The 27447-nt window shown below is 44.1% G+C and overlaps 1 protein-coding gene across 1 annotated transcript in view; it reads right to left on the bottom strand.

The window, feature by feature from the left end:
• Nucleotides 1-27447, bottom strand: part of VASH2 (vasohibin 2) — a 50889-nt gene that overhangs the window by 19024 nt on the left and 4418 nt on the right. The window contains exons 2-5 of the mRNA XM_075267164.1: nt 19292-19764; nt 11079-11167; nt 7089-7145; nt 6460-6534 (exon numbers count right to left, since the gene is read on the bottom strand). Coding sequence (XP_075123265.1) covers nt 6460-6534; nt 7089-7145; nt 11079-11167; nt 19292-19630 — 560 coding nt within the window. The 5' untranslated portion in view covers nt 19631-19764. The remainder of the gene's footprint in view (nt 1-6459; nt 6535-7088; nt 7146-11078; nt 11168-19291; nt 19765-27447) is intronic.

Here is a 27447-nt window from a genome sequence, read left to right as displayed (position 1 = left end):
ATCAGATCTCACAGATCATACAGTAATGGCCTATCCTATCCTGTGTCAATAACGTACCAGGAGAAAGGCCAGCGCAGTGCCAAGACAAAGTCACCAGTGGAAATCAGCCAAAATGAATGACGAATCCTGCTCATTTTTAGAATTTTCCTGCTTTGAGCCATACAATTTTGTTACAAATTTTAGGTTTCCTAATAATATGCTGATCGCAGCTTGCGCTGCCAGTCGTGATCTATAAGAGAGCTTGGCATCAAGCCTTTCATTAACCTACAGTGCCCCCACAGGAGAAATGGGGTATTACATGAAATCAATGTACTGCACAGATAGGCTGGGTCCTCCAGAGAGATACAGATCTTTGTCCCCGCTTTTTGCTCCAGCAAACTGATGACGATCTGGGATGGAGGACCCTCCTCTATTCACAAGGCCCCATCTCTATAAAGCGGCAGGGTTGTAATATCACAGCTCAGTAAGTGACCTGATTAATATGACATTTTACTAATCTGCTCATCCCCCATTTATTGTGACCGCTCATTGTCTATCTCCGGGCAACAGCTGAGCTGTGTACACATGACCGCGGCGGAGTCACCTGACTGGATTCCAGCAGACGGATCAGGAATCTATAGAAAGTTCTATAGCATAGAATGTACTGCAAATGATACGGCAGTCTGTCTGACTACCCTACGGCCACGTACGAGCTGCCTGACCTATACATATGGAGGTCCTGGCCTGTAAAGCTTCTAATAGAGCGACGTCAGTAAGTGGTTCTCCATATGGCACTGTAGGTTAAGACCTAAGCTGATCACGGATGCTCAAAATAACCCCCTATATGAATGACAGGTCCTTATGGGCATTAAACATTCAGCGTTTAGTAATGTACTTACATGGAAACCTATAATAGAAATGGTAATCATTTTCTACATGTCAGCAATATATGTCTACGTGTAGCTATAGATTGTGTCGTATGTATCTGCAATATGGTGTTATACCGCATATGGGAGCCATACTGTACATCCGTGTGCTGCTGATATTACATAGGGTTATATAAAATTGAGGCCGTACTATGGAGACATCCTTCCCTACCATATATAATGTACATATGGCGACACACCACAGCTGTCTATCGGTCCTATATGTGTTGCCATACAGGATCTCTGCATGCAGATTTCCCATGTATAGTATATGAGCACTTAAACCGGTTTTCTGGGACCAGATTAGGCTATCAGTATCAGATCGGTGCAACCATGACCCTCAGCATTCCTTTGGAGTTGCAGGGTATTGCAGGTTCATCTTGCACAAGGGAATGCAATACTCTGCAGGGAAAACCGGCAAATAGGGCCCAGCATCAGGGTATGCGCCTCCATAGGGATCCAGGTTATTTCCACTTCCCCATTACTGACACTTTGGATAATTCCAGAACTTTCACTCTATTATCCCTCTAAACACGACAATTAATATGAGGTTAATTAAACTGATAAAGGATGTGATGAGCGGCAGAACCAGGACTATAAAAAGACTCGCACAATATTCATTGCACAGACTGCAACATAAGCATTCAGGCTGCCCTGATAAGCTAAAACAAGTCTAAATGTGACACTTAATTCAGTATACTAATATAAACAGATCACTGCCCCCCACAAGATCAGCACACTCCTCTCCTGCTGCTGTAACCTCATATGATCCAAATGGTTAAAGGATATTCAAGTTCTGCCCTCTTCATACAATAATACAATACAATGCATGCTTCGGTGACTGCCTGCCACAATATCATCACACTCATCTCCTGCTGCTGTAACCATTCAAGTGATATCTTTGGCTACAAGTTTATTTTCGTTCTCATCAACTTCTTATCTAATCCCCCTAAAGATGACAATTAGTACGCGGATAATTAAACTGATACTGAAAAAGTATTTGATGAGCGGCAGAGCCAGGACTATCAAATGTCTCCCATGGTACTTATCCCACAGACTGGAACGTAAGCCTCCAGCCTTAATAAGCTGAAACAAGTGGAAATGTGACACTTAAGACGCCTAATAATTCAGTATACCAATATAAGCAGATATATGGACAGGTCACTGTCTCTCACAAGATCAGCACACTCCTCTCCTTTTGCTGTGACCATTCATATGATCTAGTAGGCTAAAGCGTTTACCTGCAGTTACCTGCAGTCCTGCCATCACTAACCACACACACACATTGGTCACTGCTGGCCACAGTATCAATATATTCATCTGCCGCTGCTGTAAACCGATAGAAAAGGATAAGACGAGCTGCAAAACCAGGGCTATAAAGAGACTCCCACAGTATTTATTGTACAGACTGGAGTGTAAGAATTCAGACAGCTAGCTAAAACAAGTGTCAATGCGACTCTTATACCATTCAGTATATGGAATGGTTACTGCCTCCCACCAGATCAGCACACTCCCCTCCTACTGCTGTATGGTCCAAATGTCTATATGTTCTTCCAATTGTGTCCACTTCACACAATGCCCATGTTCCATGCAGCCATGCCATCGCTTATCTCCCATGCAGTGGTCACTGCCTGCCACAATATCATCACACTCATCTCCTGCTGCTGCAATCATTCCTATGATCTGTTCTGCTACTATTTTTTCTTGACACAGGGTGTTGTATAGATCACACAGGGCTGGTCTATGCATTCCCAGCAATCTACCGATTCTGCTTTGATCACACATGGACAGGTCACTTCCTCCAACAAGTCCAGCACACTCTTTACCTAGTGCTAAAACAATCTCTATTACCTGTATGATAGCAATGTATTATGTATATCCTCCTATGTCATATCCCATAAAGCCATGCAGTCGCCAGTAAAGTCCTATCCGAAGACAGATACGTCTTCATCTCCTGAAATGCTCTGTGCTGCTAATACCTGAGCACCTACAGATCATTCTGTCTCCTCTCACATAGCTGAACAGGACAAGACCGACAATATTTCTGGGACTCTGCTCTAGTGCAACATTGTGCGGCTGCCATAGTGTGCATTGTTTTCCGCGCTCCCACAAGGACAGCCATTATTTGCAGACTCAGCAGATGCGCCCCCCTCCTGGGTTCAGTCTGGGACAAGCAATGGTTGACCTTGTGTCTAGGACACATTCACTTGTCAAGTAATCACATTCTTAATACTCAGCAAGATCGTCTCATGAAAATTTAATTGAAGGTGAATAAGACCGTAACATCAATAGGAACCCGGAACCGAAACGTGAACGACAGCTGGAATTGTCTACGCCAGCCTTTCAAGTCACAGAAATAATCTGCAATGAGTATATAGTGTGATTATAGTCATATACATAGTCATAGACATCAAACAGTGCCAAAATGCTCCCAATAACATAATACATGACATTATGTAATTACCGTATATAACCTAATAGGATTCTATACTTAAACCTCAGAACTACCTTCTTAACCATCTGGAAACCATCAGCATGTAGGCTTGTGGCTGCTAACACATTATCTATCTTTATTTAGTATTATCTTTGTCTGTTCATACAATACAGCAGGTCATATACATTAGACACGTCACGGGGTGTTGTTCGGGTGTACGGGGCCCGGCCTATGCATTCCCAGCCATCTGCCAATCCAGCTATTTGGCAACCGCTTATCCCCCCCTCCCCCCCACTATGACTACAAACATGAATGTTTGGCAGACCTAAGTGTGCAAAACTATGGAGACTTAAAGACAGCTGTATATTACATTACTATCTTGTATCATATCTAATGTTTCTGGCCAGAAACAAGATAGCGTCCGCCCTAGAACATCATTTTTTATATACTAGGTCACAAATCCAAAGCAGAGTAATATCTTATGTATCTTTAGTGGTCGGAGTGCTAATTCTCTATGTTACAGAGCTTCAAATACCCTACATAGTCATATTCTGTCTGTCTTCTGCCACCACTAGGGGGAGCTTACTGCATACTGTTATGAGCTTAAAGGGGAGGTCCAAATCAAATGAAAATCAGGCTACAGGGTGGAAAGCCCGGTCTCTGCTGTTACCCATCCCTGATGATATCTACAAGTTTCGTTTGTAGTTAACTGATCACTGCAGTCAATCACAGACTATCTGCAGGACTGGGGTGATATGCTGGTTCTGGTGACACTAACCTATCTATCTGCAGGCTGGGGTGATATGCTGCGGCTGGTGACAGTAACCTATCTATCTGCAGGGCTGGGGTGATATGCTGGTTCTGGTGACAGTAACCTATCTATCTGCAGGGCTGGGGTGATATGCTGGTTCTGGTGACAGTAACCTATCTATCTGCAGGACTGGGGTGATATGCTGGGTCTGGTGACACTAACCTATCTATCTGCAGGCTGAGGTGATATGCTGGGTCTGGTGACACTAACCTATCTATCTGCAGGGCTGGGGTGATATGCTGGTTCTGGGGACACTAACCTATCTATCTGCAGGCTGAGGTGATATGCTGGGTCTGGTGACACTAACCTATCTATCTGCAGGGCTGGGGTGATATGCTGGGTCTGGTGACACTAACCTATCTATCTGCAGGGCTGGGGTGATATGCTGGGTCTGGTGACACTAACCTATCTATCTGCAGGGCTGGGGTGATATGCTGGTTCTGGGGACACTAACCTATCTATCTGCAGGCTGAGGTGATATGCTGGGTCTGGTGACACTAACCTATCTATCTGCAGGGCTGGGGTGATATGCTGGGTCTGGTGACACTAACCTATCTATCTGCAGGGCTGGGGTAATGTGCGGGTTCTGGTGACACACTCCCTTTAAGGCCAGGTCACACACTACAGTTGAGTGACTAATATTCCTATAAATCACAATGTCACCAGATATCTCACTAGGTTTCTTTCCAGCTGGAATACAACTAAACATCATCCTTTGTGACTGTTCCCCATGACCAAGTAAGGAATCGGAGAGGATCCCTCTGCAGAGCTCGGCTTCTTCCGACTCCTGCATTTGGGGTGACCTTAAGTGACTGCCGCAGGAGGCTGGTCCTTGTGTAATGCACCGTATTCCTGCAGCGCCATCGCGAGAAGCCTCATTACTGAGGGACATCACATCCCGATGCTGGTGAATTATACTGCAGAATATGGGTCGAGCTGAGCATACAGAGCAAGCGAGGAGGATTCCCTGGGCATATATTATATATTCCACTGCAATTTCTTACATTCAGACAAAATTGTGCAAAAGTGAAGTTGTGAAAAGTCTGCTTATTTTGTGGGAGTCAGTGACCAACCCACTAACGTGCTTATGTGCAGGCAGAGCTGCATGCAACCAAGACAGTATAATACAGTGAAAAGAGATAGATCACTCTATGTGCTTTCAGATTTTCAGAATGATAACAACAGCAGCAGAAAATGTGCTTATTTTGTGGGGGACAGTGGCCAGCCCACTCAAAAGGTGATAAAAAGACAGGGCTGCAGATGACCGTGGTAATATCACGAAGACGAGGGGCATGGATCTCCATATACTACATCAAATTAGGAGAATGATGAAAGCGGCAGCAGGAGAAGAGTGTGTTTATCTTGTAGGAGGCAGTGACCGGCCCACTCGTAATTATGTTAGACCTGGGCTTCTTGTGACCAGGTGCAGTATTTGAAGTGGCAAGTGAAAGAACACTCAATACCCAATTACATTATGAGAATGATAAATCTAGCAGCAGAAAAGTGGGGATATTTTGTGGGAGGCAGTGACTTGATCAACCATGAGCAGGTGAAATGAGGGGGCAGCAACTGATCACGACGATATCATAAATTGTCCAGGGTACAGATTACTCGATACCAAATTATGAAAATGGTAACAGCAGCAGGAGAAGATTGTCTTTATTTTGTGGGTGAAAGTGACCTGTCCTCTCATGATGTGATGAAAGCACTAGTGCTGTAAGTGACTATGGCAATATTATACAATGGATCATACAATACCAAATTATGAGAATGACGGCAACAGAAGAGTGTGTTTATTCTGTGGTAAGCAGTGACCTGTCCACTCATGTAATTATATATGGACAGGGCTGCATGTCCAGGCTAATATTATAAAGTGAAGGAAGACAGAACACCTTATACACCATCATGTTATAAGATTGGTAACAGCAGAAGAAGAAGAGTGTGCTGATCTTGTAGGAGGCAGTGACCTGTCCACTCATGTAATTATGTATGGACAGGGCTGCATGTCCAGGCTAATATTATGAAGTGACGGAGGACAGAACACCTTATACACCATCATGTTATAAGATTGATAACAGCAGAAGAAGAAGAGTGTGCTGATCTTGTAGGAAGCAGTGACCAGTCTACTGGTTGACATAGAAATTACCACAAACTGAGATGTGAAATCGGAAACTTCAGCTCCTCTGATAATGCAGATTATTGACTTGGATCTGCTGCTAGTGAGATAGTGATGTCAGGTTTACCTTTAGTATATAATTATCGATGAGAATGATGACATCACAGTCTACTGTATTACTACAGAAGGATACATCCCCAGGATCACAGCTTCTAGACACTTAATGGGTAAGGATTCTCTGGTCATCTCCCGAGCAGTCTCCATTAACCTAGAAGAGAGAGTCAGATCAACACAATCTTCCTGGCAAAAGACGTCGAGACAGATTGTATCAACATGTGTCACGGGAGGCGTCCAACAAACATCTACACATGAGGATTCCCATTATAAGCAAGTCTTTGTGCGGCTGGGAACTGAGATCTCTGCTGTCAGCTGGCTGCAAACAAGTCACAAGAACCAGCCGCTAATGCAAACCAGGCCTGATCAGTAAGGAAGCAAGACGTGAGTCACAGTATACAGTATATAGAAGCTGAGAATACGAGGGGCTGTTTGATCTGATCTCCATACTGTAAATATGCTTCCTTCTGCAAAATCTATAAAGAGCTGTCTATAGCTCAGCATCCTGGGACAGGTGGGGGAGGGGAAGCAGAATGGTAGTCGTAGTCGTAGTCTGATTCCAATGAGTAAAAATCTTCAGGATAAAGTAACTTAACCTTCGGCTAAAAAACTCCATGTGACTTAGTCCCGGTATTGGCATGGCACCGTGCTATGGACTCTGGGAAGGATTCAAGCAGATTTTTATAATAATAATAAAAGTTTTCATACCCACTGATCGGTCGGGTCTTTCTGATTTCAAAGAACTGTGTTCCGGTGTGGTTGTATCTGAATTTCTGACACTTAAGGAGAAATAAGTAAAATTCTGCAGGGAAAATGTAATAATACAATATTAATAAAGCAGGTATTAACAGATCAAAGGTCTGCCGTGACCCTATGATAACACCTCCGGTCTGTGCCCTGGTCTGGTTCAGCCTTGTCATGGGAATCAGAACCTTATGTGGATCCAAATCAAAACCACAAACACTGGCTGGAATAATGGCAATGTGTCTGCAGATATGGGAACACTGGATCCAAACTATGTGCCTGTTGTTACCGAGCAAGAAGTGTTATCATGGGGACAAAGCTTTAAATGTATAGCACAACCATACAAATAAAGTATTTCGCCCGTCACTTGGCAGCTGTGTCAGTCCTCAATTTTTGCCTGTGACTTCTATGCATGAGAAGAATGAGTGCCCCTTGGATACAAGACATGTGCCCCCTGGATACAAGGCACGTGCCCCCTGGATACAAGACATGTGCCCCCTGGATACAAGACATGTGCCCCCTGGATACAAGACATGTGCCCCCTGGATACAAGGCACGTGCCCCCTGGATACAAGACATGTGCCCCCTGGATACAAGACATGTGCCCCCTGGATACAAGACATGTGCCCCCTGGATACAAGACATGTGCCCCCTGGATACAAGGCACGTGCCCCCTGGATACAAGACATGTGCCCCCTGGATACAAGGCATGTGCCCCCTGGATACAAGGCATGTGCACCCTGGATACAAGACATGTGCCCCCTGGATACATGGCACGTGCACCCTGGATATAAGGCATGTGCACCCTGGATACATTGTATGTACCCACTGGATACAAGTCACATGCCCCCTGGATACAAGGCACGTGCCCCCTGGATATAAGGTACATGCCCCCTGGATACAAGACACGTGCACCCTGGATACAAGGCATGAGCACCCTGGATACAAGGCACGTGCACCCTGGATACATGGCACGTGCACCCTGGATATAAGGCATGTGCACCCTGGATACATTGTATGTACCCACTGGATACAAGTCACATGCCCCCTGGATACAAGGCATGAGCACCCTGGATATAAGGTACATGCCCCCTGGATATAAGGTACATGCCCCCTGGATACAAGGCACGTGCCCCCTGGATACAAGGCACGTGCCCCCTGGATATAAGGTACATGCCCCCTGGATATAAGGTACATGCCCCCTGGATACAAGGCACGTGCCCCCTGGATACAAGACACGTGCCCCCTGGATACAAGGCACGTGCCCCCTGGATATAAGGTACATGCCCCCTGGATATAAGGTACATGCCCCCTGGATACAAGGCACGTGCCCCCTGGATATAAGGTACATGCCCCCTGGATACAAGGCACGTGCCCCCTGGATACAAGACACGTGCCCCCTGGATACAAGGCACGTGCCCCCTGGATATAAGGTACATGCCCCCTGGATACAAGGCACGTGCCCCCTGGATATAAGGTACATGCCCCCTGGATACAAGGCACGTGCCCCCTGGATATAAGGTACATGCCCCCTGGATACAAGGCACGTGCCCCCTGGATACAAGACATGTGCCCACTGGATACAAGACATGTGCCCACTGGATACAAGGCACGTGCACCCTGGATACAAGGCACGTGCACCCTGGATACAAGTCACATGCCCCCTGGATACAAGGCATGTGCCCCCTGGGGTAGGCGCACCATAGTTTTAGGCCTTACAAAATCATCACCTCTTCACGCTTTTGCTGGCAAAAGCTAATTAAGAAGGGGTTAATGTGGTGTAACTTTCACCGTGTGTGCACCGCGCTAACAACACGCCTTACTGGTATAAACACTTCTGCGTGGAGAGACGCCGCCACCGCCATATGGAACCACAGATACACAACACACACACAACACGGAATCTGCTCCCTCACACAAGACACACAAACATGGAGCCATCTGCCCGCAGACGCATGAACAGCTTTTCCGCACAACCTTCTCCCTGTAAAACTACAACAAGGCCACAAAAGAGCGAAGCGGCCATGATAAATAGAGACAACGCAGACGCCATACGCCAGATACAAAGACATTGCTGTTCCCATTACCATAAAACGGTCAAAGTGTTATCTGTTTCTAGGAAAGCTGTGTGAGAACCAATATGGCCACCATTATACCTATTGCAACGGTCGCCCTGACTAGAGGATAGTCTGGTGTAGCTGTGACTACCTCACTATAATACAGAACTAGGATAATGTGACCTTCGGGTGCTGACCCTTGTACGATCTGTAATGATAGCCACATTGGCTGCCACCCAGCTTTCCCAGAAGGCCTTATGCAAACTTATCTAGCAGCTGAAAAGCAAACCCGGCCAGCGAGGGATTAGCCCTGTCAATAAAACCTAAAAAAAAAACGTCTGTGTACAATGGAAATCTGCACCTGCGAGGCCGGGACAAAACCATCAGGCAAATAATCTATTTCCATTATCACAATATTTTACCACAGGTCTGGTCATTTTGCCCCGCACTGGGGTAGTTTTCCCTGCATAATGGTGCCCCATTGTGTTCTGGCCCTAATCACTTAAAAGGTGACCACCAGCGCCACCGTTGTCCACAGGCTGTATCAGGTATTGCAGCTCGATAACATTAAAATGAATACAACCAAGATGCAATACCAGACACAGCCTGTGGACAAGAGGGCGCTCCTGATGGCGATAAAAACTGACCCTTTACCTAATTGCTTATTTCCATTTTCCTGTTTGCGCCAAATATTTCCTGAATGGATTTCATATTAAGGATGCAGCTGGTTTCCAGGAAAGATGGGGGGGTGTAAAACAGCTGCAAGCTGGCATCCCCGCACGATCCCAGCCAGACTAAGTGACACGCCAAATCATGATAGAAGGCATTCGCCAGCGCAGCTCCTGGCACCAGAGCAAAACTATCTCAGTGACAAATGAGGTTGAGTACGCAGCAATATGCCGACTGTCTAACCGAGAGGAGCCGCCGCGTCTTCAGAAGGTGCGAACATCCCCAGGCTAAAGAGGAAGGAATACTTTATATCATCACTGCGAGAAATTAAAGGAGCCCGGCGATCTAAGACGAGCCGCTGATATAGTCATCTCTCATCTACTCCTAATGGAAGACACTTGTCATGTTCATTGCTGGCGATCTGGACGCGAGCGCTTGTCAAGTCTGTACTTAAAGGGACATTCTCATCATGTATATTTATGGCCGCCATGGACTTGCTACAGTCTAATCCGTTACATGGGGCACGAGGGTGACATCTCAGAAATATCTTCACATACTAAGCAAAAAATAGCTTAAACTGACTTACAGTTTGGGTTTTTAGGCTGCAGCATGTCAATTTATGCTGCGGGTTTTCACCCTTTGCAATTCCGCAGCAAAAACTATCCCCAGAATTTAGGAAAATCCACTAAAATAGAAAATCAGTAGCTGCCCCATCCAGTATGCGCGTACCTTAAAGGTATATATCAGGGTACTGCACTGGCATGTGGGGTCAGGAAGGGGGCATTATACTGTGGGGGAGTTTTGTATTGGGGAACAAATGTGGCATCATGCTATATGGAAGAACAAAAGGGGAATTATACTGCGTGGGAACGTGGCATTGTACTATGTGGGGGAACAATACGCTGAGTTTTGGGGACACTAACCTATCCATCTGTGGGGCTTTGATGGCACTCCCTTTAATACCATGCTATCAAGCACACCCCTACCTGAGCTCTTATAACGCTCTTAACTCTGCTACATCAAATTCTAGAAGATGTTTCTATTCGCTCAAGACTGTGATTAAACACTTCATCGCCCACAACGCAAAGCATGCTGATAAAGCAGAAAGCCGGCAGAATTTAGAACGCAGCTTTAGCTGTGACTAGAGACAAGCATAGCAGTTACACATTATAGACAGCTGTGATCTAGTCTTGTGAAGTTATCCATCGCCATATGAAAGAAAGGATACTGCAGTGTCTTCATGTATCTCTGCACGGCTTGCAGCCACTCCGGGATGGCCATGGACGTCTTGTAGGTTGGTACAGGTGGCACTGAAGGCTGAAAGGAAGACGAGAATAAAAATGATGATGGTTCATCGTAAGGAAGGACAACAAGCGTCTCTGGCAATGACACATTTGTTTACATGCACCGCGCACACGGCTGACACAAGGCGAGCACTTTCCATATGGAACATCGTTTGTTTGTCACAAGATTGTTATCTGAGCGCCGGCAGGATTTCCGTGTTGTACGAAACAGATAATAGATAATTTCCTGAAAATCCACAACAACAGATGTCAGAATAGAGATACGTTATTGGGTGCAATTTACTACAGCATGGTTATAGTGGATGGATGATGTAGCAATGCTGAGTGCGTCACGTGGCACACCGCCTGGCTACAGCATAGATTATTGTATGTGCATGTCCATGAGATTGCAGGTAGAGGCCAAGTGATGACGTGAATGGCGCTGATGTGTAAGTCACTGGTCACATCATCGGTTCGAGGGGAAGTAGCCAACGTCTCCTTCTACCGGAACCAACAGAGGTAAAACAGACACAGGCGTCTTATCCCTCAGCCCAAGACACCAGTGCAGAATAGCCTTTGCTAAAATCTCTGGAAATCCATTTTAATGAAATTCTGTAATAATATAATTGATATTCCATCCACGGGAATGTATCAGAGCAGAATACAGACTGAGCCGCAGTACAGCGAGACCACCAGGGAGGACACATACTGGATACATGGGGGGGTTGGGAGTCGTACACAGACAACAGGGTCAGTGGGGCAGATTGATTAAAACAGGTTACGGGTATGTTCACATGGAGGAATTTGGCGCTGAATTTCACCTTAAGGGTGCATTCACACTGAGTAAACGCTAGCTTATTCTGAACGTAAAACACGTTCAGAATAAGCGGCGTCTAAAGCAGCTCCATTCATTTCTATACGAGCGCTCCCCATAGAAATGAATGGGCTGCTTCTTTCACTCTGTGCAGTCCCATTGAAGTGAATGGGGAGTGCCGGCGTATACGGCAAGCTCTGCTCATGCCGGAGCGTACACGCCGGCACTCCCCATTCACTTCAATGGGACTGCACGGAGTGAAAGAAGCAGCCCATTCATTTCTATGGGGAGCGCTCGTATCCCCGCTCCCATAGAAATGAATGGAGCTGCTTTAGACGCCGCTTATTCTGAACGTGTTTTACGTTCAGAATAAGCTAGCGTTTACTCAGTGTGAATTCACCCTAAGGGGGCATTCACACAGAGTAACGCCGGGCTTGTATCACAGCCGTACACGCCGGCGTTACGGCAGACTGCTGTACACTTCCCATTCACTTCAATGGGAGCGCTCGTAAACGCCGCTGTTACGAGCGCTCCCATTGAAGTGAATGGGAAGTGTTTGGCAGTCTGCCGTAACGCCGGCGTGTACGGCTGTGATACACGCCCGGCGTTACTCCGTGTGAATGCCCCCTAAGGCTAAGTTCACACTGAGTTTTTTGGTCAGGATTTTGGCACCAAACCCACAACCAAAAAACGCCTCACCATTCAAAGTATACAAAACGCTTCTGATTCTTTTCCGCTAGCGTTTTTTTTCGCTAGCGGCAAAAAAGAAGAGAGATGTTCATTGTTTTTTGAAGCCGTGAGCGTTTTCCGGCTACGTTTTTTGGTCAGAAACTTGAAGTGGAAGAAGCGTTTTTGGCAAAAAACCTGATCAGGAAAGACCAGGCGTTTTTTTTTTAAATATAATTCATGACCACATCCCAAGAGGAAACGGATCAGGAAACTCCTCGAAAAAACGCCTCAAAAAACGTCTCACGCGTTTTCCGGTCCGGTTTTGACAATGCCAAAAAACTCTGTGTGAACTTAGCCTAAAGCAAAATTGTCTTAGTTGTCCATAGCAACCAATCACAGTGCAGCTTTCATTTTTCAGGGGTGGAATACAAAATGAAAGCAGCGCTGTGATTGGTTACTATGGGCTGTTATTAGTTGCTCTTGGCTGTAATTGGTTGCTATGGCCAACTAAGGGCCCGTGCACACGCGAGTGTATTTTAGCAGAATACACGTGTAAAAATACCACGGCCATTGACTTCAATTAAATTTTTTACACGTGTAAACAAACGCATCAAAATATGCACCAAAAAACCTGACACGTTACACATGTAAAAAATTTCATTGAAGTCAATGGCAGTGTTATTTTTACACATGTATTCTATACACGTGTATTCTGCTAAAATACGCTCGCGTTTACTCCGTGTGCACTGGCCCTAAGACAGTTTTGCTCTTAGGCCATTTTCTTGAATCTGCCCCAATGTAGATTACAGAAAAGGAATTTGTAGTCAGCCATTTCTCGGGGAAAGAAAAAAGTGTCGCCAGCGTAAAAAAAATTCTATTGAATGTTGTTTTTTTTTTTCTTTTTTACGCCTTAACGTAGAAAACTGTCGCTGTGTGATCAACGCTTCATAGGTGGCGAGGAATTCATTATCACCTGTATACCGGCGTCACATCACACCGTGTAGTGCGCAACAACAACTCCCACACTACTGCCTTCCTGTGTGAAAGATAGATACATAGATAGATACATAGATAGATAGATAGATAGATAGATAGATAGATAGATAGATAGATAGATAGATAGATAGGAGATAGATAGATAGATAGATAGATAGATAGATAGATAGATAGATAGATAGATAGATAGATAGATATAGATGGATAGATAGATAGATAGGAGATAGATAGATAGATAGATAGATAGATAGATAGATAGATAGATAGATAGATAGATAGATAGATAGATAGGAGATAGATAGATAGGAGATAGATAGATAGGAGATAGATAGATAGATAGATAGATAGATAGATAGATAGATAGATAGATAGATAGATAGATAGATAGATAGATAGATAGGAGATAAATATAGATGGATAGATAGATAGATAGATAGATAGATAGATAGATAGATAGATAGATAGATAGATAGATAGATAGATAGATAGATAGATAGATAGATAGATAGGAGATAAATATAGATGGATAGATAGATAGATAGATAGATAGATAGATAGATAGATAGATAGATATATGATAGATCCATAGATAGATAGATAGATAGATAGATAGATAGATAGATAGATAGGAGATAGATAGATAGATAGATAGATAGAAGATAAAGATAGATAGATAGATAGATAGATAGATAGATAGATAGATAGATAGATAGATAGATAGATAGATAGATAGATAGTGGATAGATCCATAGATAGATAGATAGATAGGAGATAGATAGATGATAGATAGATAGATAGATAGATAGATAGATAGATAGATAGATAGATAGATAGAAGGATAGATAGATAGATAGATAGATAGATAGATAGATGATAGATAGATAGATAGATAGATAGATAGATAGATAGATAGATAGGAGATAGATAGATAGATAGATAGATAGATAGACACATATGCAGAGCCTTGATACCCATCTCCCCTCCTCTGTATATTAGGAGTACATCAGCAGATTTGTGCACATGGAGCCCCTCCGGATATATCACATGTTACATTGTGGTTGGTCAGGATATGAAGTCAGCTCTCGCACAATGCTGCCTGCTGTGACCTCTTATACATTTTCCTGCGCTCACTGAGATCATTTCTCCACCCGCCATGTGTCTACGTGGTCAGGAGAAAACAGAAAGGAGTTTTCCTCATTGCCACCCAGCTTTTCCAGATCCAGACAAAATTACCAAATGGCTGATTCTTTTACTTTATGGGTAAATTGCCTTTAAGAAGCCGACACAGTATATATTATAAATTCTATGAACATGGTATCCCCCAGTAACATGGAATCAGCAAAGCCCACGAAATATTCCGCCAGGGGCCGCCGCGTCCTCTCATCCAGCGCTTGTGTAATGGGATTTTCTGCTTCTTCTGGAATTTAAGCTGATGCCAGCAGCTGCTGCGGAGAGCCACAACTCTACTATAACCCCCAACATTACAGACTGGTTACTAAATGTCTCCCATCTGATATATATAGTGATGATTCTGACAATAAAACCTGCACCTGTCCCCTACTTACATACAAGCAGATGGCGGGGCGTGTGTATGGAGAAGACCTGTCACCTCTATTGACATGACTAAGTACAGAAGGTACTCGCATCTCCCATGAAAAAATATATTTTAAGCCTCTTTTTTTTAGAACGTTGCAGGTTTGTTCCTCTGTTATTCCTCCTGGAATAAACTGACAGCTGGGTTTTAACATTCCCCTTGTTAACAAAACCAGTCACTACACAGACCCAATCACTCCTGGATGAGGATGAGGATGGTAACACCAAGTTGTTACTTTATTGCTACATTCTCAGGAGGAATAACAGAGGAACAGCACAAGCCAGAGTGCTACAAAAAGAGATGCCCCAGAATTTCAAGTGGAATGTGGCAAGTATTTACTAAGACAGACATGTCAGGACACCTAAGGGGGTATCACTACAGTGTCTGGAGCACTAAGGGGGCATCACTGCAGTGTGTTTAGCATTAAGGGGGCATCACTACAGTGTATGGAGAACTAAGGGGGCATCACTACAGTGTGTGGAGCACTAAGGGGGCATCACTACAGTGTGTGGAGCACTAAGGGGGCATCACTACAGTGTCTGGAGCACTAAGGGGGCATCATTATAGAGTGTGGAGAACTAAGGGGGTATCAATATGGTGTGTGAAATACTAAGGGGGCATCACTGTAGTGTGTGGAGCACTAAGGGGGCATCACTACAGTGTCTGGAGAACTAAGGGGGTATCACTATGGTGTGTGGGCACTAAGGGGGCATCACTACAGTGTGTGGAGCACTAAGGGGGCATCACTACAGTGTCTGAAGAACTAAGGGGGTATCACTACAGTGTGTGGAGCACTAAGGGGGCATCACTACAGTGTGTGGAGCACTAAAGGGGAATCACTATAGTGTGTGGAGCACTAAGGGGGTATCACTAAAGTGTGTGGAGCACTAAGGGGGCATCACTATGGTGTGTGGAATACTAAGGGGGCATCACTGCAGTGTGTGGAGGGCAGTATTGCAGTGTGGGGGCATTGATTATTTTCAGGGGTATAAAGGAGACCTTACAGTTCCACTAAGGGGGCATCAATACTGTGGTGGACCGCTAAGGAAGCATCATTATTTTGAGGGCACTGTGTGGTACAAAAAAGAGGGCACTGTGAAAGTATATGGGGCACAAATGTACACTATTCCTGTAAAGGGGCACTACAGAGGCATCATTCTCTGAGGATAGCACAAAGTGGGCATCACTACTGCAGTGGGGGCACTAATAGGGTACCTATAAAGAAGAGCACTATTTCTGTGTGAGAGCAGAAAGGGGCATTATTCCAATACTATGTAGGGGGCGCTGATATGTGGGGCACAAAGGATGACTACTGCTGTCCCGGGCACTGATATATTTTGCAGGGCACAATATACTTTACTACTTTTTGGGGCACAAGTTGGGCATTCTTACTGTGTGAGGCTGAGTCGGAGACATAAGGATGAAAGTTAGAAGAAAGTGGCAGGCACAGCCATACAGACATTAGACATATTAGTCAGTGACAGTGTCTGACATGGATCTTCTTGCTCGCTCGTGTTGGCGATATGTACATGTACAGTCAGCAGACGACGGGCTTTTCTGTAGGAATCCACCTGGCATTTCTCAGCAGACGGGAAGACGCTTTCCTATTAGTCACTGCGATCAAAGGCAAAACTCTCCAAGAATGAAGGAAAACAATCTGAGCCGTATCTATAATCTGTGATTCATAGACCTGCCGTATCAGTGCCATGTAGGCTCTCGCTGTGTCATATTTTGACTAGAAGAGGCCGAGGAACCCAAACAGGAGGGGGCAAACAGAGCAAGGAGTCAATCAAGAAACCAGACAGAGACAGATGGAGGTAATTGTATCCTGAGCCCCAGAAGACGGCGTGTATACAGTTATAACGTATCAGCAAAACTGGAAATAACACTGCAGAGGAGCCTCATATGTGCGACCTGGCTCATCTAACCAGCATATCACCCCAGCCCTGCAGATAGATAGGTTAGTGTAACCAGGACCAGCATATCACCCCAGCCCTGCAGATAGATAGGTTACTGTCACCAGCACCAGCATATCACCCCAGCCCCGCAGATAGATAGGTTACTGTCACCAGAACCAGCATATCACCCCAGTCCTGAAGATAGATAGGTTAGTGTAACCAGGACCAGCATATCACCCCAGCCCTGCAGATAGATAGGTTAGTGTCACCAGACCCAGCATATCACCCCAGCCCTGCAGATAGATAGGTTACTGTCACCAGCACCAGCATATCACCCCAGCCCTGCAGATAGATAGGTTACTGTCACCAGAACCAGCATATCACCCCAGTCCTGAAGATAGATAGGTTAGTGTCACCAGAACCAGCATATCACCCCAGCCCTGCAGATAGATAGGTTACTGTCACCAGAACGAGTATATCACCCCAGCCCTGCAGATAGATAGGTTACTGTCACCAGAACCAGCATATCACCCCAGCCCTGCAGATAGATAAGTTACTGTCACCAGAACCAGCATATCCCCCCAGTCCTGCAGATAGATAGGTTAGTGTCACCAGACCCAGCATATCACCCCAGCCCTGCAGATAGATAGGTTACTGTCACCAGAACCAGCATATCACCCCAGCCCTGCAGATAGATAAGTTACTGTCACCAGACCCAGCATATCACCCCAGCCCTGCAGATAGATAGGTTACTGTCACCAGACCCAGCATATCACCCCAGCCCTGCAGATAGATAGGTTACTGTCACCAGAACCAGCATATCACCCCAGCCCTGCAGATAGATAGGTTAGTGTCACCAGAACCAGCATATCACCCCAGTCCTGCATATAGGTTAACCAGATTGGTGCTGGTGTCAAACTCCATTTTAAAATCCAAAAACTGTACCCCCTCCCAAAAAAACAAGCAACACTATGTAACGCATGTGAGAAGTTCTCTGACAAGTCAAATTTTCTTTTTCATTTTACAACATGTGGTCTCTGCATTGACATTGGAGCTGCTCTCTTTACCCCTCTCACAGCAGGAAGTGACAGCGTATGGTTAATCAGTCCAATGTAAGGACAATGACCGTTTGTTCTTGCAATCATTTCCCTTCTCATAGTGTTTGCTGGCAGAACATACAGATGGAAGATTTTACCTTCTCTGACTATAAAGTGAACATGTTAGTCAGAGACTCTAATAAGGATGTAATACAAATGGAATTTCCGACTTTTCTCACATTTGTATTGTTGATTTGACATCTCTGTTCTAAATGTTACACCTGGACTACGCTACATATAAACAGCTGCAGCTCTGCGGGCAAGATCTCGGGAACCATATGACATATGGGACACTAAACTGTCAGCACATAACACATCAGATAGACACATACATTTTACAGACAAATCTGCCCTGTGTGAATACATCCCTTGATGAAAGTACAGCTTAATTTTAGTCATCATTTTTCGTTTCGACATTAGGTAAGAACAGGTTCTTGGTGCGGCGCCATCATCTGTGACACAGTAATGTATCTCTATTAATAGGACGCTAATGTGCCGGGATGAACCTAGTGGACCAACAGTGACTTCATGTGGCTATAACCCTTAGACATGACCCCTTAGGGTCCATGCACATGACCAAGTGGGCATCCGAGTTGGGATCGAGTTTATCATGGAATGCAATTCGATCACACTGGGAATGACATCTGAGGGCGTTCCGTGATGAATTCATGTCTATGGGGCGTCTGGATCCATTCCATTCCAATAATCATCGCTCTACAATCATCTGTATAATCAGAACGGAATGGATCCGGAAGTTCCATAGACATGAATGCATCATGGAACGCACTCGAATGTCATTCTGAGTGTCATCGAATTGCATTCCGTGATGAACTCGGCCCCCAACACGGATACAAACTCAGCCGTGTGCATGGGGCCTTACTCATTTCATCAATCCACCATGTAGTAATGGGCTGGTCCACCACCAGAAGATCCCTTGCTTGGCCCAACAATAACTTGTCCTAAAGCTCCAGCAAAAGACAACCCCATCTGGAGATGACTTTGGAACAATCCCTTACCACAAACAACCTGTGAGATGTTATGGATGATCTTTCCAATAGATACACAACCACAACAAAGATTACGACCTCACCTTAGGAAGCAGAGTCGCGTTTCGTATTCTGTCCACCATATCCTTCCCTTCCGGATGGACCTTCACTACGTGAGCCCACATTCTTTCCCAGGTCTGACTGTCAATGGGGAATCCACTCTTATTGACATAGAAGAGCGCCCCCACTTCTTTGTCCTCTTCCTCGGAGTAGCCACCTGAACTATTCCCGGAGGCGCTGGCCGGAGCTGGTGTAAGAGAAGTGGCCAAGGGGCGGTCATGCAGGCTCCGAGAACGGACGGGCTTGGTAGTCTTTGTACCAACATTTTGGTGGTGACAGTGCTTACTGTGAGCCCGGTGGAAGGTAGAACTAGAGCCCGTCATGGTAAGAGAATACCCAGTTGGCAGGGGTTCGTAGGATTAAAATATCCCTGGGGGTTTAGTGTCCATTTCTGAGCTCTATAAATCATCCACAACACGAGAAGAAGGCACGGGGACAACAGTCACATCCAGGAGACCTAGGATACAATAAAAAGATAATATATCATATTACCCAAATCACTTCATTCAAAGGACTTGCTCAGGATTAAAAAACAGTTATCAAGAAATAGCGCCACCTCTGTCCATTGGCGTTGTCAGGTATTGCAGCTCAACCCCATTCAAGTAATAGAATAGAGCTGCAATACCAGATCTACAGATGTGTCCCTCTCTCTTGAAATTTCTTGGAAACCGCTGCGTTCCGGGACATAACCTTCTGTATATTCCACATCCCCTCTGCTCCTTTATTCCTAGTGGACCCTTGGGAAATTTCGCAATATCCTCCTGTCTAGATTGCTCAAGCCATTCTAGATAGCAATCCATTAGTGAGAACAGTTACCTTTGGACTATCCCTTTAAATTTAGGCGCATACTATAAACCACAATAACGAATGTAACAATTAATTTGTGATCACATTAGAATGAGCAAAAAAAGTAACAACTTCAGAGCGAGACGTCAAAAGGCAAACGGAGCAGAGGAGAACGTCAAGGCAATGACTGTAACTGAATAAGACAGAAGGGCACAGTTTTCCAAAAATAAGCCCATTGTTACTGAAATAGGAAGAAGGCTATTAACCCCGTGATTCCTGGGCAGCCTTTCATACACATGGGACGAAGACCTGCAGTAGAATAAAGAAGATTCAGCCCCGGCCTCCCATTCACCACGAAATACACAAACTCAGAGAAAACAGCAAGGCCATCGATTGTTAGAAGATACTTTGTTTCTTAGGTCTAATGTGTTATCAATAACGTGTTACACAACTGTGACTACCAGGGCCAGTGTAGGGCCAGGACCAAAGATAGAGGTGTGAGTAATAGGCCATAATGTACCAAAATACTACAATCTATACTTTGCACAAATAATACCACCATCTATGCTATGTAGTAATAATACCACCATCTATGCTATGTAGTAATAATACCACCATATATGATGTGTTCAAATACTATCTATACTGTGCATAAATAATACCACCTTATACTCTGTGCAGTAATAATATGACCGTATACACTGGGCACACTTAATACCACCAACTACCATGTGCACAAATATTACTACCATATACACTCACCGGCCACTTTATTAGGTACACCATGCTAGTAACGGGTTGGACCCCCTTTTGCCTTCAGAACTGCCTCAATTCTTCGTGGCATAGATTCAACAAGGTGCTGGAAGCATTCCTCAGAGATTTTGGTCCATATTGACATGATGGCATCACACAGTTGCCGCAGATTTGTCGGCTGCACATCCATGATGCGATTCTCCCGTTCCACCACATCCCAAAGATACTCCTCTATTGGATTGAGATCTGGTGACTGTGGAGGCCATTGGAGTACAGTGAACTCATTGTCATGTTCAAGAAACCAGTCTGAGATGATTCCAGCTTTATGACATGGCATTGCATTATCCTGCTGAAAGTAGCCATCAGATGTTGGGTACATTGTGGTCATAAAGGGATGGACATGGTCAGCAACAATACTCAGGTACAGTCCTATGAAAAAGTTTGGGCACCCCTATTAATCTTAATCATTTTTAGTTCTAAATATTTTGGTGTTTGCAACAGCCATTTCAGTTTGATATATCTAATAACTGATGGACACAGTAATATTTCAGGATTGAAATGAGGTTTATTGTACTAACAGAAAATGTGCAATATGCATTAAACCAAAATTTGACCGGTGCAAAAGTATGGGCACCTCAACAGAAAAGTGACATTAATATTTAGTAGATCCTCCTTTTGCAAAGATAACAGCCTCTAGTCGCTTCCTGTAGCTTTTAATCAGTTCCTGGATCCTGGATAAAGGTATTTTGGACAAACAATTCAAGTTCAGTTAAGTTAGATGGTGGCCGAGCATGGACAGCCCGCTTCAAATCATCCCACAGATGTTCAATGATATTCAGGTCTGGGGACTGGGATGGCCATTCCAGAACATTGTAATTGTTCCTCTGCATGAATGCCTGAGTCGATTTGGAGCGGTGTTTTGGATCATTGTCTTGCTGAAATATCCATCCCCGGCGTAACTTCAACTTCGTCACTGATTCTTGAACATTATTCTCAAGAATCTGCTGATACTGAGTGGAATCCATGCGACCCTCAACTTTAACAAGATTCCCGATGCCGGCATTGGCCACACAGCCCCAAAGCATGATGGAACCTCCACCAAATTTTACAGTGGGTAGCATGTGTTTTTCTTGGAATGCTGTTTCTTTTTGGACGCCATGCATAACGCCTTTTTTTATAACCAAACAACTCAATTTTTGTTTCCAAAATGAAGCTGCCTTGTCCAAATGTGCTTTTTCATACCTCAGGCAACTCTATTTGTGGCGTACGTGCAGAAACGGCTTCTTTCTCATCACTCTCCCATACAGCTTCTATTTGTGCAAAGTGCGCTGTATAGTTGACCGATGCACAGTGACACCATCTGCAGCAAGATGATGCTGCAGCTCTTTGGAGGTGGTCTGTGGATTGTCCTTGACTGTTCTCACCATTCTTCTTCTCTGCCTTTCTGATATTTTTCTTGGCCTGCCACTTCTGGGCTTAACAAGAACTGTCCCTGTGGTCTTCCATTTCCTTACTATGTTCCTCACAGTGGAAACTGACAGGTTAAATCTCTGAGACAACTTTTTGTATCCTTCCCCTGAACAACTATGTTGAACAATCTTTGTTTTCAGATCATTTGAGAGTTGTTTTGAGTAGCCCATGATGCCACTCTTCAGAGGAGATTCAAATAGGAGATCAACTTGCAATTGGCCACCTTAAATACCTTTTCTTATGATTGGATACATCTGGCTATGAAGTTCAAAGCTCACTGAGGTTACAAAACCAATTTTGTGCTTTAGTAAGTCAGTAAAAAGTAGTTAGGGGAATTCAAATCAATAAAATGATAAGGGTGCCCATACTTTTGCACCGGTCAAATTTTGGTTTAATGCATATTGCACATTTTCTGTTAGTACAATAAACCTCATTTCAATCCTGAAATATTACTGTGTCCATCAGTTATTAGATATATCAAACTGAAATGGCTGCTGCAAACAGCAAAATATTTAGAACAAAAAATGATTAAGATTAATAGGGGTGCCCAAACTTTTTCATAGGACTGTAGGCTTTGGCGTTGCAACGATGCTCAATTGGTACCAAGGGGCCCAAAGAGTGCCAAGAAAATATTCCCCACACCATGACACCACCAGCCTGAACCGTTGATACAAGGCAGGATGGATCCATGCTTTCATGTTGTTGACGCCAAATTCTGACCCTACCATCCGAATGTCGCAGCAGAAATCGAGACTCATCAGACCAGGCAAAGTTTTTCCAATCTTCAATTGTCCAATTTCGATGAGCTTGTGCAAATTGTAGCCTCAGTTTCCTGTTCTTAGCTGAAAGGAGTGGCACCCGATGTGGTCTTCTGCTGCTGTAGCCCATCTGCCTCAAAGTTGGACGTACTGTGCGGCGTTCAGAGATGCTCTTCTGGCTACCTTGGTTGTAACGGGTGGCTATTTGAGTCACTGTTGCCTTTCTATCAGCTCGAACCAGTCTGGCCATTCTCCTCTGACCTCTGGCATCAACAACGCATTTCCGCCCACAGAACTGCCGCTCACTGGATGTTTTTTCTTTTTCGGACCATTCTCTGTAAACCCTAGAGATGGTTGTGCGTGAAAATCCCAGTAGATCAGCAGTTTCTGAAATACTCAGACCAGCCCTTCTGGCACCAACAACCATGCCACGTTCAAAGGCACTCAAATCACCTTTCTTCCCCATACTGATGCTCGGTTTGAACTGCAGGAGATTGTCTTGACCATGTCTACATGCCTAAATGCACTGAGTTGCCGCCATGTGATTGGCTGATTAGAAATTAAGTGTTAACGAGCAGTTGGACAGGTGTACCTAATAAAGTGGCCAGTGAGTGTATACTATGAACAATAAATACCACTATCTCTGTGCAGTAACAGCACCATATCTACTATGCATAAATGATACCGTGCAGTAATAATACTACCATACAGTGTATACTGTGCAAATATAATACCATCTATATTGTGAACAAATAATACGAACTCATATACTGTGCAGTAATAATAGGACCATATACACTGTACATAATACCATCTGTACTGTGCATAAATAACACAACCACGTATACTGTGCAGTAATAATATCACCATATATACAGTGCAAATATAATACCATTTATACTGTGAACAAATAATACCACCTAACACATTGTGCAGTAATACTACCATATACACTGCACACTTAATACCACTATCTATACTGTGTACAAATATTACTATTACATATATACAATGAACAAATAACACTACCACATATACTGTGCGGTAATAATACCACCATATCTGCTATGCGCAAATAGTACCATCTGTACTGCGCATAAATTACACCGCCACATATACTGTGCAGTAATAATACCACCATATACAATGTGCACACTTAATATCACCATATATTCTGTGCACAAGTAATGCTATCTATACTGTGCGCTTTAGATACTGTGCAGTGATAATACTGCCATCTGTCCTGTGCACAAATAATCCCACCATATATACTAAGAACAGGTAATACCACAACATATACTATAAAGCAATAATATCACCGTATCAACTGTGCACAAATCACACACCTATACTGTGTATAAATAATACCACCTAATATACTATGCAGTAATAACACTATAATATACACTGTGCACACATAATACTAACACAAATACGGAGAACAAACAAGATCACCATATGTTTACAATGCACAAACAATCTCATTCATTCTCCCACCACCATGACAACTGTGCACAAATAATACTACCATATACTCTGTGCACAACCCAAGAAACTGGGCATTCATCTAGGGCAAAAGCCTCACTTCCACCTTAAAGGGATCTACCGCCTCTGCTACATCACCATGTTATGGAGCACATTGCCCTGATACACACCATACCTCTGATAGGTAACTTTTGCAGTTTTATAGTCTTATGCAAATGAGGCAGTTGGTGCACTGGGGGCGGGTCTTCAGCCCTCTCGTCACTCAGACCCCTCCTATCTCCTGCCTGTGCCACCCTGTGCCCCGGGGGTTGATCCTCTCACCGTTATGACATCATCCATCCTACTTGAGCAGTAAGAGCAGCGCTCCGAGGGAAATCATAGAGAGTAATATACAATATGATGAATCCAGAAGCCGCTGACATTTCCATCTCCAGTCTATGATTTCCAGCAATTGGCCCCGGATCGCTGCACCCTTATCACGCCTGATGTCTGCTTTAACCTTTACAAGATGGCGGCTGCACGCTGTATCACACAGCAGGAAAAGCGAAACGCGTCTCATCTTCTCTCCCTCGCCAAAATCGATTTTAATATGATAATAATAAATCTGTTCCAGCAGTTGCGTAAAGAAAAAACGGAACAGGACACATGTCTGATAGATCCATATGTGTATCCCACGTGTCTGATAGATCCATATGTGCATCCCACGTGTCTGATAGATCCATATGTGTATTCCACGTGTCTGATAGATCCATATGTGTATTCCACGTGTCTGATAGATCCATATGTGTATTCCACGTGTCTGATAGATCCATATGTGTATCACACGTGTCTGATAGATCCATATGTGAATCCCACGTGTCTGATAGATCCATATATGTATCCCACGTGTCTGATAGATCCATATGTGTATCCCACGTGTCTGATAGATCCATATGTGTATCACACGTGTCTGATAGATCCATATGTGAATCCCACGTGTCTGATAGATCCATATGTGTATCCCACGTGTCTGATAGATCAATATGTGAATCCCACGTGTCTGATAGATCCATATGTGTATCCCACGTGTCTGATAGATCCATATGTGTATCCCACATGTCTGATAGATCCATATGTGTATCCCACGTGTCTGATAGATCCATATGTGTATCACACGTGTCTGATAGATCCATATGTGTATCCCACGTGTCTGATAGATCCATATGTGTATCCCACGTGTCTGATAGATCCATATGTGTATCCCACATGTCTGATAGATCCATATGTGTATCACACATGTCTGATAGAACCATATGTGTATCACACGTGTCTGATAGATCCATATGTGTATCCCACGTGTCTGATAGATCCATATGTGTATCCCACGTGTCTGATAGATCCATATGTGTATCCCACGTGTCTGATAGATCCATATGTGTATCCCACGTGTCTGATAGATCCATATGTGTATCCCACATGTCTGATAGATCCATATGTGTATCCCACGTGTCTGATAGATCCATATGTGTATCCCACGTGTCTGATAGATCAATATGTGAATCCCACGTGTCTGATAGATCCATATGTGTATCCCACGTGTCTGATAGATCCATATGTGTATCCCACGTGTCTGATAGATCCATATGTGTATCCCACGTGTCTGATAGATCCATATGTGTATCCCACGTGTCTGATAGATCCATATGTGTATCCCACGTGTCTGATAGATCCATATGTGTATCCCACGTGTCTGATAGATCAATATGTGAATCCCACGTGTCTGATAGATCCATATGTGAATCCCACGTGTCTGATAGATCAATATGTGAATCCCACGTGTCTGATAGATCCATATGTGTATCCCACGTGTCTGATAAATCCATATGTGTATCCCACGTGTCTGATAGATCCATATCTGTATCCCACGTGTCTGATAGATCAATATGTGAATCCCACGTGTCTGATAGATCCATATGTGTATCCCACGTGTCTGATAGATCCATATGTGTATCCCACGTGTCTGATAGATCCATATGTGTATCCCACGTGTCTGATAGATCAATATGTGAATCCCACGTATCTGATAGATCCATATGTGTATCACACGTGTCTGATAAATTCATATGTGTATCCCACGTGTCTGATAGATCCATATGTGTATCACACGTGTCTGATAGATCCATATGTGTATTCCACATGTCTGATAGATCCATATGTGAATCCCACGTGTCTGATAGATCCATATGTGTATCCCACGTGTCTGATAGATCCATATGTGTATCACACGTGTCTGATAGATCCATATGTGTATCACACATGTCTGATAGAACCATATGTGTATCACACGTGTCTGATAGATCCATATGTGTATCCCACGTGTCTGATAGATCCATATGTGTATCCCATGTGTCTGATAGATCCATATGTGTATCCCACGTGTCTGATAGATCCATATGTGTATCCCACGTGTCTGATAGATCCATATGTGTATCCCACGTGTCTGATAGATCCATATGTGTATCCCACGTGTCTGATAGATCCATATGTGTATCCCACGTGTCTGATAGATCCATATGTGTATCCCACGTGTCTGATAGATCAATATGTGAATCCCACGTATCTGATAGATCCATATGTGTATCACACGTGTCTGATAGATTCATATGTGTATCCCACGTGTCTGATAGATCCATATGTGTATCACACGTGTCTGATAGATCCATATGTGTATTCCACGTGTCTGATAGATCCATATGTGAATCCCACGTGTCTGATAGATCCATATGTGTATCCCACGTGTCTGATAGATCCATATGTGTATCACACGTGTCTGATAGATCCATATGTGTATCACACATGTCTGATAGAACCATGTGTATCACACGTGTCTGATAGATCCATGGTGCTAG

Source organism: Leptodactylus fuscus, chromosome 3 (assembly GCF_031893055.1).
Source record: "Leptodactylus fuscus isolate aLepFus1 chromosome 3, aLepFus1.hap2, whole genome shotgun sequence".
NCBI lineage: Eukaryota > Metazoa > Chordata > Amphibia > Anura > Leptodactylidae > Leptodactylus > Leptodactylus fuscus.
The sequence above is the reverse complement of the archived record's forward strand: the minus strand, read 5'-3'. Positions and strand labels throughout refer to the sequence as shown.